General features: G+C 31.4%; 1 protein-coding gene and 1 long non-coding RNA gene across 3 annotated transcripts; both read right to left on the bottom strand.

Moving 5' to 3' along the window:
• Nucleotides 1-2,158: 2,158 nt before the first annotated feature.
• LOC121212439 (uncharacterized) lies at nt 2,159-11,738 on the bottom strand. The gene is made up of 4 exons (XR_005907617.1): nt 11,269-11,738; nt 10,109-10,988; nt 7,866-7,949; nt 2,159-2,968 (listed from the first exon to the last, which is right to left on the bottom strand). It is a non-coding gene; the product is annotated as an uncharacterized lncRNA (long non-coding RNA).
• A 913-nt stretch (nt 11,739-12,651) lies between these two features.
• LOC107952144 (sulfite exporter TauE/SafE family protein 3) lies at nt 12,652-16,249 on the bottom strand. Of its 2 annotated transcripts, XM_016887423.2 has the most exons (11): nt 15,597-16,249; nt 15,333-15,492; nt 15,043-15,243; nt 14,897-14,961; nt 14,689-14,769; nt 14,503-14,589; nt 14,367-14,417; nt 14,062-14,283; nt 13,361-13,454; nt 13,107-13,247; nt 12,652-13,000 (listed from the first exon to the last, which is right to left on the bottom strand). In XM_016887423.2, exons 1-11 carry the CDS (start codon nt 15,831-15,833, stop codon nt 12,915-12,917), a joined length of 1,425 nt encoding a protein of 474 aa, XP_016742912.1. In that variant the 5' UTR covers nt 15,834-16,249; the 3' UTR covers nt 12,652-12,914. The 2 variants fall into 2 exon arrangements, with proteins under 2 accessions (XP_016742912.1, XP_016742913.1); XM_016887424.2 differs by lacking the exon at nt 15,043-15,243 and having other exon boundaries at nt 15,597-16,141.
• Between the last annotated feature and the right edge of the window lie 219 nt (nt 16,250-16,468).

Raw genomic sequence — 16,468 nt, 5'->3', positions numbered from 1 at the left:
ATGAGGCACTGGGTGCCAATTTGCTTTGGTTTAAGCGATGAGACACTGGGTGTCAAATTCATTGACAGCGTTAGGCGCAACTATTTGCTTTGGATTTATCCAATGAAACATTAGGTGCCAAACTGGTGTTTTGGTTGGATCCGTGTATCTGTTTGAGTCTGAGTCATGTTAATGAGAGAATAAATAGTAAAATGGAAATCCTTGATATTGAAATGGCAAATGATAAGAATGGAAGTGAAATGTGTAATGGAATAAAATGAAATTGTGGAATGAATTATAAATATAGATGGATTACGTTCAATGAAATCAAGAAATTCTAAAGTGAAATGGATGATGTCATTATATGATTTTGAGTTACCAAATGATATATGTGGTATAATTGTTAAGTTATATTATTGAGAAAATGTGTTAGATATGAAATAAGGAATGTATGTGATAGCATAATTGAATTGATATATTACTATTACCATATGTTTCAATTTATGCATCTTTATAATATATGTTATGTTTTGATGTTCGAATTATACAAATATCACCGAGTTATACTCAGCGTATGGTTTTGCTTTCCATGCGCAAGTTAGTTACTTAAAGATTAAGTCGTTGATTTGACATTCGGAGGCAACCCTGAACTCAAGTGTTGGTGTATTGTTCCTTTTGGGTCTTGGAATGTACCTATGAATGTTTTTATACTTACAATGGTCATTTTGTGTTTTGTTGGTATTTTTGAAGGTTATGTATATATCTGTGTATAAATGAGATGGTAAAGGTCATGTTGTTGATAGTTTGTTAAGTTTCTTGGTTTTCATGCTTAATGCCCAAATGGATGAGATAATATTATGATATGCATTGTGTTTTGTTTGATGCTTGGATGTGAAGTGATGGATGATATGCATTTAGGTTATGTTTAGGAGATGTTTTGATAAGTTAATGCTTAACTATGGAGATTGATTGAGTGGTTATTTGGTGCTTGAGAAGTTGAAGGTGAATATGTTATTTAGTGATTATTGAATTGATATTTGTATGTTCTTTTGGTTGTGCTTGGTATAATAGAAATGGTTGAGTTGCCTTAAACACATATTGGTATAATAGAACTATATGATGGTCACTAAACTAACTATAAATATGACAAAGGCAAGTGCACTTATCGAACAATAGTATAGCTATGGTGAGTAGAGAATATCATATCCACGAGGACTAAAAGTACTAGTAATTACCCTTTTTCTATTATTTAGCTGAAAAATTGGAGTGATTTTTTTTAATCTAAAATTACTAAACTAATCTAACTAAGAACACAATAGAGAATGAACTAGGAAAATAATCGAAGATAGCCAATGAAATAGACAATACCCCGGAAAGAATCCACCTAGACTTCACCTATTATTATGAATTTGAATTAGACGATTTATTCACTTATGTCTTGATCCGTAGAAATCCCTAAATTATGTTAATATCTCTTTCGAAAGTAAGAACAATTAACTCTAGGTTGATTAATTGAAATCTTTTTCTACTTAAAACCCCTATTGTCGCATTAACTCGATCTATGGATTCCCCTATTAGATTTGACTCTAATCTGGTAGATTTATGTCATCCTATTTCTAGGGTTGCATGCAACTCCATTCAATTATGCTAGATCTACTCTTAAACAGGGACTTTTGCTCCACTGATATAAGCACATTAAACATGAATTAATATTCCAGAAATATTAAAACAAGAAATAAGCATACATAATTGAGAACAAGAATCAAGTATTTATCATGTAAATCAAAAATCAAATAATAAGATTCATCATAGGTTTCATCTTCCCTAGGCATCTAGGGAATTTAGTTCATAATCCTGACTAGAAACATCTCAAAGTTAGGATAACCACAAGACATAAAGAAACTCAATAAAACTTCGAAAAAAATTAAATGGAGATCTTCAATCTTGAGGGAGATCCGCTTTCGAGTTGATTCCGATGGCATTCTTCGAGTGTTTTTTCGATCTTCTCTGAATGCCCCCTTAGGTCTTCTTTTAATTGGTATTTATAGACTTGAGAATGCTCAGAAAGCCTAAAAATTTGCAAAGATATAAGGGTCACATGCTCGCATGAACAGGCCGTGTGCCTCACACGGCTACCAGACTCGTCTGTGTCATAGGCCGTGTGGAAATAGGGCATACATACTGACTTGCACCATACGACTGATGACACGCTCATGTGCCATGGCCATGGGAAAATTAGAGAGGTTACTGACTTATGTCACACGGTCAGTCACACGCCCGTGTGTCAGTCCGTGTGACACACTTGGCCAATAGACACGTCCGTGTGTCTAGGCCGTGTCAAAACTGTAGGGTATACTGACTTTAAATCGAAGGGTACCCTAGGGGACACATGGCCGTGTAACATGACTGTGTGTCGCACACGGCTGAGACACACGCCCGTGTGGAAAAAAATAGGCCATTTATAAGTACAACATGCCACCCAAAAAGGGTCATCTCTACAAGCATAAAACCAAAGCAGAATTCATGAGCAAATAGCAACCAAAAACATACCCGAACATGCATAATTCAATCTCTAAAATCACCAATCAATTTCATACTCAATTTGATATCAAAGCATACCAATTTCATGAACTAAAATCATGCCAATCCATTTGTCTCAAACACCATATAATTAAACTCAAAATCATATCAAAACCTTACCATTTTAACTACCAAATCATTCCAAAATGGCCATTCACACAAGACTATATATATACATCAATTATAACATTTTTCTATCACCTAGTCTATACCGAAACCAATTCCATAGTCTCAATCATATTCATACCATATCACATAGCAAGAAATACACACAACACATATCATAACATCACTAGCCCATACATGTCATATATTAATTAATATTTACAACTTCAAAAGTACCAAAATAACGTTCGATAGTGTGACAACGATCCTTGATGATCCCCAAGCTCACAGTAGCTTCGATAATCTATAAAACAATGAAAAATACACACAAAGTAAGCTTTCAAAAGCTTAGTAAGCCATATACAAATAAACTTAACACATAAGATAATTATAAGCCAACTTATCCATGGAATCCATAGCAAATCACATACACAAGTTTCATAATTCACTTCTCATCATTAATAAACATACTCACCTTTCATTCTTGAATAACATATACATTCCATACGTACCTGAGTCGGATACTCATTCACATTTTCATTTCATTCTCGATATTGCCTATTGAACTGTTTGGAATTGATAAGGATACTCGGATAGCTCGTAAACTTGTACAATGCCTTATCCTAGATATGATCTTAAATGATATCAAATATCGATGCCACTATCCCAAACAGGGTCTTACACTAAATCATATACGATGCCAATGTCCTAGACATGGTCTTACACATAATCTCAAATCAATGCCAAAGTCCCAAACATGGTCTTACACGATATCACATCTTGGAATCCTAATGTCATGACACTCGTATCCTATACTATTCCTATGGTTCGTACGGGACTTTCGGATATCATAACTTCATCGATTCTTACTTATATTTGCTTGTTCAACATCCATGGTGATTCAATGACTACTAAACATTTGTAAATCAATTTAAAGGCGTTCATTCGTATATGAACTTACCTCAGAGACAAACGGACCAGAACGACTAATCGATAACTTTTGATTTACCCCGATCCAAATCCAATTTCCTCTTTTCTTGATCTAAATTAATACAAATTTGACTTGTTTAATCATATATTCTTTAAAATTCATCCATAAACACATAAATGAGTAATTTACACTTTTGCCCCAAACATTTCACATTTTTCACAATTTAGTCTCTATTTCACAAAACACAAAATATTCAAAATTTCACCACACCTAAACATAGCCAAATTTTATTCAGGTCCCTAGAAGCCCAATTATTTCATTTATTTCATGTTTTGACCCCTAAATTTTTAAATTTCACAATTTAATCCTTAATACACATTTTTACCAAAAATCACTTAATTAAACATGATAATCTATCAACATATATTTATTTTTCATCATCAAACAAAAAAACACAAAAGCTATAATCAATGGAAAATCATGAATACATCAAAAAATTCAAAAATTCAAACATAGGCTAGCTAGTATTCGAAGCAACAATATCAAAAACGTAAAAAATATCAAAAACCGAGCTAAACACATACCTTAATCAAGGTTGGACAAGGTCGAACCTAGCTGGTTATTTTTTTTCTTTTTCTTTTGAAGTTTCAGCCAAAGATGAGCTAAAATACATGGCCATTTCATGTTTATTTTATTTAATTACATGTTATTTTACTTTTTACTATTTTAACCTTAAGTATTTAATTAGAAAACTATTTAATGGTTGTCCATATTTGTCCATGCATATCTCTAATGGTTAAATTACATCATAAGGACCCCACATTATAAAAGCCATAACAATGTAATACTTTAACAAATAGCTAGCCACTTTTACATTTTACGGGATTAAGTCTATTTATAAAATCGAGCACACAAACGACAAAATTTTCACACGAAATTTTCATACATATCACATAATATGTTAAACACAGAAAATAATATTAAAATATTTTTTTAACTCAGATTTGTGGTCTCGAAACCACTGTTTCGACTAGGGTCTAAACCGGGCTATTACACTTTAACTCATCCAAATATGTTCAAAACAAATAGTCTCATGCTTTTGTTCTAAAATTTTCCAACTCTGAAAATAGGCAAGTATGACAATGAAACAATGCCTCAAATTGTGACAACTGTTTCAGCCACAAGAACAGCCAAACAAATTTTCCTTACCTTCAAATGTGTCAAAAATCTCCCCCTTTGACAATTTTTGAACAAAAAATATAGAAGAAAAATAATAAAATCATCACAATTACATATTCTCCCATAATCAAAAAATCATAACTTCTTTATCTCAAACCATTAATGTAACTAATAACACAATAAAGACAAAACTAAAGGCTTGTTAATATGATCCAAAACATGAAAGGAAAAGAGTACACAATTACTGGACTGAGTAAACCTGTAACGGCCCAAATTTTAATGATATCGAAATAGTGATTTGAGATCACTAAATCTGACATGTGAGTTTAGATGTTAGTAAGTAAAAGTTAAGTGTGGTTTTAGAAATATTTTTTTAGTGAAATTATGAATTAAAGAAAATTTGTAAATAAAATGAGATAAAAACGAGGTATCAAGACATCAAATTTATAAACCGAGCCATAAATATTTCTAAAAATATTTATGGAGTGTTAATAAGTTAGTAGTAAAGTTTCGTTAGGAAATTTTACCATTTTGATAGTTAATTGAAGAAAAATGATTAAATTGAATAAGATGTAAAACTGTAGGAAGTGATTAAATAGCTTTAATAATAAATAAGAGGGACTCAAAGAGAAAATTGGCCCAAAATAAAATGGGCTGGATGGTTAGATAAGTGAATGGTTGAGAAATAGTGTGAAGTAAGGGTAAAATAGTAATTAAGTTGAAATTGAATAGTTAAAAGTTGGATTAAATTAGAATATCTAGAGTTTTCTTCATATTTCTTCATCCTCTCCAGTAAAAACACCATTGAAGGGTTCTTTTAAGTTTGTCTCTCATATTTTTATTACATGTAAGCTCAATTCTTGATTATTTCCTGTAAATTTTGTATTTTTGAGACTTTTACAACTAGGTCCACTTGTTTAATTCATTAGTTTTTGATTTCATGGATAATTTTGAAAGTTTCCATGAATAAGTGCTGAAAGTTTATGATGATTTATCATGGAATTGAGGTTTTAATTTTATTATATGATGATTTTATAAAGAGATTTTTATAGAAATCAATTTTTAGGATCTAATTGTGAAAGTTATTGGAATTAGGGTTTTGTGATGAAATTTTGAGTGTTAAAGGCTTTTAAGTAGTTTATAATGTCTTGATAAAGTGTTATTTGAGAGGAATTAGCTCAATCAATGAATAAATTAAGCAGGGACTAAATTATAAAAAAACTGAAAAGTTTGTGGTAATAGTGTAATTTTAAAAATTTAAGGGCATAAATTGTGAATTAGAATGTAATTTAAATAGATGCTAATGAAGGAATGATTTTATAATTATTGATCAAGAAAACAAAGTAAATCGTGGAAAGGAGAAATTACAAGAATAGTCCCTGAATTTCTACGACTTTTGCAAATTAGCCCAGGTAAGTTCATGTGGTTAATTTTTAGTGATCATTGTTATTCTTATGAATTTTATAATGAGTTATACTATATGATTATGATAAAACCATGAATAATGTAAAAATATGAAATTGAAGAAATGATCAAATTGAATGAAACATCAGATTGAGTACTTCTGTCCAGTGACAAATGGTGAATTGAAGGAAAAAGACCATAGTTGGACTATGACAACAAGTGATAAGCAATATTCGTATAAGACCATAGCTGGGCTATGGCATCGGAAAACAAGTGATAAGTGATTTCCGTATAAGACCATAGCTGGGTTATGACATCGGAGAAAAGTGATAAATACTTCCGTGTAAGACCATATTCGGGATATGGCATCGGTATGATATATGACTCGTGTAAGACCATGGCTGAGCCATGGCTTCGGAAAGTGAAACGTGATCATGTGTAAGTCCATAGTTTACTATGGCAAAGTAAAGACAAAGTACTCATTTCCGTATAGTTTCTTAATTAGAAAAGAGATAATAAGCTATAAATGGGCCCAAAAGAATGAAGTTTAAGTGTGAGTAATATTGAATAATATTAAATGAAACTGATTTGGTTTGTGAATATCAGGAGAAATTAATGAATTATATATGATGTGAATTATATATGATATGAATGTTGCACCATATTTGGTAAGTTTACTTTCTAAGTCTATGAACTTACTAAGTTTTCACAAGCTTATTTGAATGTGTTTGATATGTCTTGTAGATTAACGTGGACATGGAGGATCGGATCATCACCGAAAATCACACATCTGGACGTTCTTCGGTAGTTTTCCCAACCAGGAAGAACATAAACAAAATGCATATCACGTGTACAAACACCTAACATATTTGTTGCTATGTCACCTTTTCGCGTTCAATATCTAGGTTTATCAATTGTTGGAACCCTAATCTTGATGTGGGTTCCATCTAAAGCACCTATGCAATTCTACATCACATGTATAAAACCTCGAGTTAGGATACTATATTTAAATCTAAGTCAACTAAATTATGTACGAGCTATATATAGAACTCACTCCGATACCTTAAACCATTTCCACATTGGGTTTGTAGAATTAGCTATAATTGGCTCTGCCTTTTTAAAAATCACATCTTGTAAGCGTATGACAGCATTTAAAACATTGTGAAATGATCTGCTAACGGTTTCCCCAGACCTATTAAAGTGATGCTTGATAATTCAATTTTTAAGATGATGAGAAATGATATGTAAAAACATTACCACTTGCTCAGCAATAAGCATGTTCCTTGACGACTTCAATCCCTCTAAAGTTTGTAACATCTCACATAGTTTAAAAAAGGTAGTTCTATTCATCCTAACTTGTTCAATATAGGTCTCATCACTAGATATACAAGCCTTTTCACATAATCTCGTTTTGCATAAAAATCTAAAATATAGGATCTAATCCTTGGTCTATAAGTATGCAGGCTATGGATGACACCCAATGTAAGTAAGAACCAACTCGCAACTGTACACAATTGCAACCATATTGTCAATGCAAGACCAATTCTTTTAAAGGCAGATGAGCCATTACTGCAAGATATTAAAGTGTTACATATCTTCAAATCATAGTAAAAGGGTCACATTTCTTCAATACTAATTTCAAAAACAGTAAAACAAAATCAAAGAATTTAATTTCTAAAGAACTTACAGTGATTTAGTGAATACAAGGTGCTCAACCCTAGGTGGAGGAAGCAATTAAACGAGCCAAATAAGAAGAGGAAGCAATAACAACCTTGTCAAAGAAAAATGAACCATACATATTAAGAATATTTACAAAGAAAAAAATAGAAATTACAACCTATCAAAGATGTTTACAATAACTTATTACAAAGGAAAAAAGGCATGATCGACAAATTAAAGCATAAAATAATAGAGAATCTTATTACAAAATGAAAAGGGCTAATCATATTCAAACAATACTATCTACAAAAGAAATTGATTAGTTGGATACTTCAAATCGAAGGAGCATGATAGAATATGATCAGACAATATAAAACAATCATTGATTGCATTAAAAAAAAAAGAGTAGGTTTGATTGTGGTATATATGGTTATTAGAGTGTAGTGTTTTTGGATTTCGGTGTCTTTTATTTTTCTAGGTATGAGAGATGGGTTGGGTATAACTAGATCTTAATATCAAGGGGTCCTTGTAATTAATGATAGTTGAGAACAATACAAACGGTGTAAAGACAAAATAAGATACTTTAGTTTCAAAAATATCTTCCACTTTAATTTTCTATTATAAAGATATGATTATTTTTTTAACTTCTTTAAATTACTTTTATAAATTCAATAATGAAACCAAAAACCTAGCATTTAAGGGGTTGGTATATATTAATTAATAATAACAAAAGACTCATTAACAACATTTCTTTTAAGCAAAGATTAAGCATCACTCAAGTTTCCAACCTTGCCAATCCGTAACCAGTTTGTTTATTTTTAACTAGATATACAATAAATTTTTTTTAAAATAAAATAAAATTACAAGCTAAATAACTACAATAAAAATTGAATATTACAATACTAATTATATACGTGGGACTTAAACTCATTACCATTAAATTAAGGTATCTTAAGTTAAATCGGACTAGATTATGATACATTGGCGATTTATGTAATTCATCCCCTCCATATATTTGTAAGGATAAAAATAAAAAGATAGTTACAATAATTTATTTAGCTATTTAACTTTTTTTAATTATTTTAGTTTTTATTTAAATTCTTGGTTTTTTTTAAAAAAAACTTGTGTTATTTGTCGAATCACAATCTCAGATCAATAAGTAATTAATTTTTTAAAATATAAAAATTTTAAAAAATTGTTTAAGAAAAACTAAAATGTTTTAAAACTGTTAAAAATAAAAATTACAGAAGGTATTTTTTAATTTTTAAAAATTAACCCACGTCAACAAAGTTAACACACAATAATTTTTTCATTCATTTCAGAGTGATTTGATAAATAATGTAAGCTCAAGGGCTAAACGAAGTGAAAATTTAAATGGATGATTAAAACGACTTTTTTGTAAAGTTGAAGAACCAAATAAGTCATTATATAAAAAATATTAAAAGAAAAAGAAAGCAACTCACAAGTAAACTGTTGTGGCAAAGTTTACCACTCAACAACCACAGTATAATGTTACTTTTCCAACCAAGTTTCAAGCAAAGCCAGGATGTGGCTTTCCATGAAAATTTTATCACTTTGCAAGTTCGAAACTACCTTACAATCTATATACAACAGTGCTCTGCAGATGATGAGGATCAAATACTCATTTCATCTGTGATTGCGGATATAGACATAGAGACTGCAATTCCCACAATAATCTGCACATAATCATGTTAAGCATCTCATGTTCTTACATATGATTTACACATTCCTTTCTACTTGGAATAAAGCCACCACTAAACCAGACACCAAGTGTGCTAACAAATAAATATACTTTCCTACAATTTTTAGCTATTTGTTATAAGCTAAGTAACCCAGACACTATCTTAAAAGATTCTTTTTTTGTTTTTTTATTTCCAGAACAATCCGGAAAAAATTCCAATATATACATCGTTTGTGTATCCGTATCCAACAAACAATCACACACATGAAAAATTCAGAAGCAAGGAATTAAAAATGTAGTGGTGTACGTAACCCACAGGCCTCAACCATGTCTTGTTTTTGTGATTAGGGCTTTAAACACCACCAAATTTGGATTTAAGGAGCTGGTTACCATCACAAAAGCGTATCAAATAAACTGCATTGTACATATTATACAGCCAACCCCTATATGCCATATTAAAATCATTCCTAAATTGACAATCAATACATTGGATACTCAGTCAAATTTGCCATCTAAATCTGATGATCGTATAAGACTTAGATGAGGCTGCAGAATTGAAGATGTCTCACCTCACAATTTGATGTACTTCCATAGAAAAGGACATCCCCCAACAAGCAAAATTGTATAGAATTGTTGAAGCAGGTCTTTATATTAAGATGAACCAGAAAGAGCAGAGGAATCTGTTCATCTAATAGGTGCAGTTAAAGCTTAGTTTAAATAGCTTTCGAAACCTTCAAAATTCAGACTTTTTTTAGGCATATTCTTCGAAGTTGGTTACCTATAATCCTTATCATAATCCTAACATTAGTTTCAGTTTTTCTTTTATAAACATTGGAATGGAAAAGAAAAAAGACCTAAAGGCATCAAGTGTAACAGAGTAGGCCTGGTCTTGTGGTTCCACTTTCCATGGTAGGTTTAGTATTATCCCTAAGGCATCTTACAGCTCTTATTCACATTATCCCTAAGAAAACAAAGAATACCCTTTTTTCTTACAATTCCAAATAGTTGTTAAACTGAGCAAAAGGTTTTCACTTTTTTACATTTTACACATTAGAAATCAGAACCCCATAAATGGATAAACAACTTCTCATCAACAGAGTAGAAATAAATAAATTAATCAAAGCCCAGAATCCTCAGCTATTACTAATTCATTCCTCCTTTCTAAGAAAGCAGTCAAACTTAAATAAATAGAGATGATTATGAAGAGCGATTCAATTGCTGAAATCTGCTCGAGTTGAAGATAACACGAAACTATCAGAAGAAACTAATGCATTTACACAGACAAAAATGACAAAATTAAGAATCTGAGAAACAAACAAATCGAAAATACAATCTTTAAAGCACCTAAAACCAAACAACAAAATTGAAATAATACCTGCCCTCTACTAACAATGGGGCCAAGCTTGCACCCTTCTTCCAAGGGATCTGAAATTTTGCCGCAATACTTTCCTGTCAAACAAGTAACAAGCTTTGACTAGTCATGAATTGGAAATAGAAAATATATATATAACAAAACTGACGAAAACATGCTACAGGCTTAAGTTTAAGAACTCATGGGAGTAGAATCTAAGTGTTCCCTTCTTAGATTTAAGGTGTGACATGCTACAGGCCAAAAGAAGACTAAACAAAGGTCTCAACTTTGAAACGCAGACAAGAAATCTGGAGCAGTTATGAGGAAGGAGAAATAGAAACCTGTTTTAGGAGCTTGAAGTAAAAAAAGAAAACGTACCCTTTGAGGGGATGAAGATGAAGGGCGGATGGATGCTTGATTTAGGGGAAAAAGGTTGGAAGAAATCTGGAGTTGAATTTTGGGGAGAAGAAAGCAGGCTATTTTGGTCCCAAAATGTGAAAATGTATTCGGCGTGTGGTGTTGAATAGCGATTTAGAGCCCCCACCGCTGAATCCCTATTACAGGACCTGAGGGAATATGGGTGTAATAGTAAAGCTGTGGAATCACCTAAACGGTAAACCAAACGTATGAATTACTCTAGCGCGCGGAATAGGACGGGAATGGAATAGCAATTCCATCCAACCAAACATGCTGTTAGTAAATGATTGATAAAATATTAATAAATTTATAGATTAATAGTTATAAATTAACAACATATGATGCATAACATATTAGTAAAAAATAAAATTTTGTAACTAATTTAATAACATAAAGGTAAATATATTAATAAAATATTTTATAATACATGACTAAAAAATATTATGGATAACATAATAGTAATTAATATATAAAATAAAAATAATAGTAATTTGTATTTGCAAAAATCTATGTAACTTAGTAATTAAGTGAAAAAAAATATATTTTTATAAATATAAATATATACTTATAATATGTAATTGAAAAAAATTATATTAAATATTATAATTTTGAAAAATTAACTTAAAATTAAATTATAAATTATATTTTTTAATGAAGTACAATAACAAGGCAGAGCCTGAACAACAAACACAACTAGTGCAACTTGAACCTAGGCTACATCTAAGGCGGTGAATAACCTTAATTATTTTAAAATTTATTTATTTGACCAATTTCGCCTCAAATGTAAGTTTGATACTTTTAATTTTGAATTTATTAGTTATTATTGTAATAGTAGTCTCTAAATTATGATTCTCATTTTAAATTGGACCTCGAATTTTAAAATATTCTAATTACATCTTTAAACTATCGATGTTATATTAATCAGATCCTTTCATTATTAAAACAATTAATTTAATCATTAAATGACTCGTAAAATCTTATGTAACATAATATAAAACAAAAATTTTAAATAAAAATAATATGTTACCACATAACAATTGAACTTAAAAACTAAAAATAAAGTAGAATCAAAAAAAAAAAGAGTAAACGATAATTTTCTGTAAAAGTTTTGAAAACCTCAAAATCAAGATTTTTACAATATTAATTTTTCTTTAAATATTTCATTTTAAATTATGTCAAGTAAGATCCGATGTCTGATTCAATGATTAAATTAATAACTTTAGCAACAAAAGGACCTTATTAATCTAATATCGATAGTTTTAAGATGTAACTAGAATATTTTAAAGTTTAAATACCAATTTAAATGAGAGCACAATTTAAGATGTTTGGTGCAATTAAGTCTCATTAATTATTACATGTGATTTTTTTTTTCAGTAAGTAATCATAAATAATACCGATAATAACAATTAAGGGGAAAAAAGTGGAAATTAGTCAAAAAAAAAATAGGAAAGGAAATGGATGCTGAGGCTTGTCCTCTTTGACTCTATAAGCCAAATCTGAAACACAGCTTATGGGTGCCATGAATTTGTCTTGTATCTTAAGAATTAAGGGAAGGAGATTTGTAATTCAATTCGCCTCTGGTATTGAATAGTATTCAGATTTTGCTACTAAGGCCGATACGAGCAAATGTCTTCAAATCCCATATACTCCTTTCTCTCAATCCTTTTGATCATCTTTGCAATGCCTAACCCACCTGTTGCATTCAGACGATGATATATATATTTTTCGTAATTTTAATAAATTTTATCAGTTTTATCGTGAGAATTTCAAAAGCCAGAGTTGGGAAATCAAATATTTACCTAATGAAATGGCACTGCCGAAGATCATCCCAGCAAGAATGAAGATGATTATGGATGATCTCCCCAGTATTTTGATGACTTTTCCCACAACATGTTGCCCAACAAATGCAGCAATTGTGGCCACCCCAGCAAGGTAAAGAGCTGTTTCGTTCGAGACAAAAGCGGCAACGCATGTAAGTATATATCTCTACGTGATTTTAAACAAGCCATACATTCAATTGCACTAAACCACTTAGAGCAAAAGCAGTATATACCATAGGGAATTGGAAATCTTTTCAGAAGATAATACTCAACTACCGACATTGATGCTGAAAATAGCATTGCGAAAGTGGCTGTTGCACTTGATACCTACAAAAAGTTTTGCAACACTTCATGTCATTTCTTCGGATGAACGTTAAGTGACATATGTAACTATATATACATAATTATTTTAAAATTTTATTTTATTTATTATTTCTATTGAAGTTGAGTATTACTTTCGGAATTTGAATAAGATACTATTATCTTTCAAGGTTATTTAAAAAAAAAAAGAATTACAAATAAAAAGAAAGATAACAATAAATTTGGATTTGAATATTCAAATAAATTATTTGTAAAAATAAAACAAATTTAGATATTCAAATCTATTATTCGCATAAATATATAAATATATAAATATGATCTAAATAATAATTATAATACTCGAATTCAAATATTATTTCATTATTAGAATTCATAAAAAAAAAAATAGGATGTTTGCTAATATTTGAATTCACACCTATCCATTTTCCATATAGTTTGTTTTACGTTTGAAAATTTATACTACCCAAATATGTGTTCAGATATAATTTTTTGGTATAGTACCTGAGCACACTTCGGGTAAATTAGGGTGCCGTATTAAGAAAAAACGTACTCGGGTGATTAAATTTATAGAACTTTGAGAAGGAAAAAGATAAAAGTGAAAGTATGAAGTGACCTGAGGGGGGATTCCCATCTCAAGAAAAAGAGGACCCAAGATGAAGCCACCTCCAAGACCAAGCATCCCACCAAGGACACCAGCCAAAACACCAAATCCACAATAAATCACAAGCTTGTGAACTCGCCAGTTAGCCACTACATCCCCTTTGGATGCTATTTTTCTCCGCCCTTTGTAAAGGAACACTGCTTCATATGATGATACACCCACTGTCACCGGGATCTAAATCAAATGTTCAAAACATTACATAACACAGATTATATTATAGGTTTGATTTTCTAAATGTGTTTGAAATTTTGAAGTACCTGTAAGAAATTCAATACCCAGTATTCTGCTGAACATGTTGTCGAATAATTCTGTGTTCGAAATTTGGATTTTCAGTTAGTTGAATGTTAAGAAGCATACAACTTGTATAGGAAATTGATTACTTGGAAGAAACACCTTTGCAATCTGTAAAGCAAGGATTAAAATCCAAACAACAACGAGAAGTCCAAGTTCTTTCCAGCATATGTTCTCAATAAGAGACACCTGAAGACGAAGAAGATGGAAGCCATGGGGAACTTTGTGATTAGCACTTAATATGATTTGGTTTAACAAAATGGTGAAATTAGCCGGTTGTGAACCTACCTTGGGTTTTCCTTCTTTGCTTTCTGTGGTAACTTCATGTTGGGTTAACTCACCATTTAATTCTAGATGCCTTGCAGCTTCCTATGAAAATCAGATCATAAAAGGAATTAGAGCAAGAATTAAGCTGAACCACATATATACATGCACGCACGCATGCATGCATATTAACAGGCGTAGAAAGGATATATATATGTATATATATAACTACCTTTTTCTTTATTGTTTCCCTTTTCCATGTTTGAATACCTTTGAGGAATGACTTAGTTGACATAGCTGTGAACCGGTAGAGGCTATCAGAAAAGAGGTTTCCTAGGAGTATGAAATAAAATCAACAGAATTCAAACATTGTGATACCTATGAAGACAATAATTAGCAAAACTGTGATCATCCAATCAGCAAAGATCACATTGAAGCCAACCCCAATACTAATTCCTAAAACCAACATTGGTTGAAATAGAAGGGCCAAATCATAGTCAATAAGAGGCAATTCAAGTGTAGGATGCCTTTGCCCTATATTGTAGCACACTGTTGCAGCTGCTGCACCAGTAATCATACCTAACCAGATCCCCCCAAAACAGAAGATGAAAATATTTAAGATGTTTCAAAATGTATGGAAATTCCAAAACTTGATTTCTGAGCCTTACATTTAGAGATTGCTGTTGATGATTTGGGATCGAACCCAATGATTAAGGCAAGCATGGGAACAAAAATACCTCCTCCACCAACACCTCCAACACTCCCAAATGCAGCCCCAAGGAATCCAAGTACTGAACCCACCACAATTTGCCAGCAAAATCTCATGTTCTGCCAAAAAAAACAAAAATTCGTTGTTTACTCACAAGACAATCCACAGGGAAACTCCAAAAAAGTGCTACATCATGAAACAACATAAAAAGTATTGGTCTAACCGGCCATTGATGTTCATAACGTTGTCTATTGTTAAGCTCTAAGAACATGAATGCTTTCCTAACATAGTTGCTCTCCGGAGCTTGATTAGGACTCGAACTTGGTTCTGCTGCAACAAGCGCAGATACCACGACAAAGAATCCAATCATCGTTATAGCTGTAAATATCAACCACCATACTTTTGATCGAGCAGCCAACATGGTTCTGTCTGAAATATCCAATTTTCTCCAATTCAACATGAATCCTAGCCATAAAACAGACAGGACATGCGATGTTTGAACACGAGCTTGGACATACTATAATATTCACATTCAAATCTATCTCAAGTAGACATTTTTGGAAGTAGTTAACATGATAATAGACAAAGAAATATAGCTTGTGCTTGACTGGTTTCTATTTAGAACAAAGCAGATGCTTGGGAACAGAATAGAGAACAAGAAAAGAGAGGGATTCAGCTGTCGATTTGATATTTCCATTCAAGGAACTGTTTGGGACACTTTTTAAACATGAATTGACAGTCACATTTAAGCAATGCATCAATGTAAACAGAAGCTAACTCAAACTAAACTAAATTATAGTTATAAAAAGAAGATCGAAGAGATAAACAGAAACGCAAGTTCTCCCTTACTTTGTTGTTCTTGAACTCAAGAAAATATCCCTGAAATGATGAAATTTTTTCTCGGAAGTTATGTAACTTCATGAGATTTTATGTTAGTACAAAACTCCGGTAAGGAAAAAACTCGAACACACGATCGGAACTCGAAAAGAAAAAGAAGAAATAGGACAGGCTCCAAGGCGTGTATCAAGCCACTATCTTTAAGGTTATATTCGCCCCCACTTATCTTCAGTGTGCAAACGAGTTCCAAGCAAATTA

This window comes from Gossypium hirsutum, chromosome A02, assembly GCF_007990345.1.
Source record: "Gossypium hirsutum isolate 1008001.06 chromosome A02, Gossypium_hirsutum_v2.1, whole genome shotgun sequence".
NCBI lineage: Eukaryota > Viridiplantae > Streptophyta > Magnoliopsida > Malvales > Malvaceae > Gossypium > Gossypium hirsutum.
Note: the sequence above shows the minus strand (reverse complement) of the source record. Positions and strands in the feature narration are given on the sequence as shown.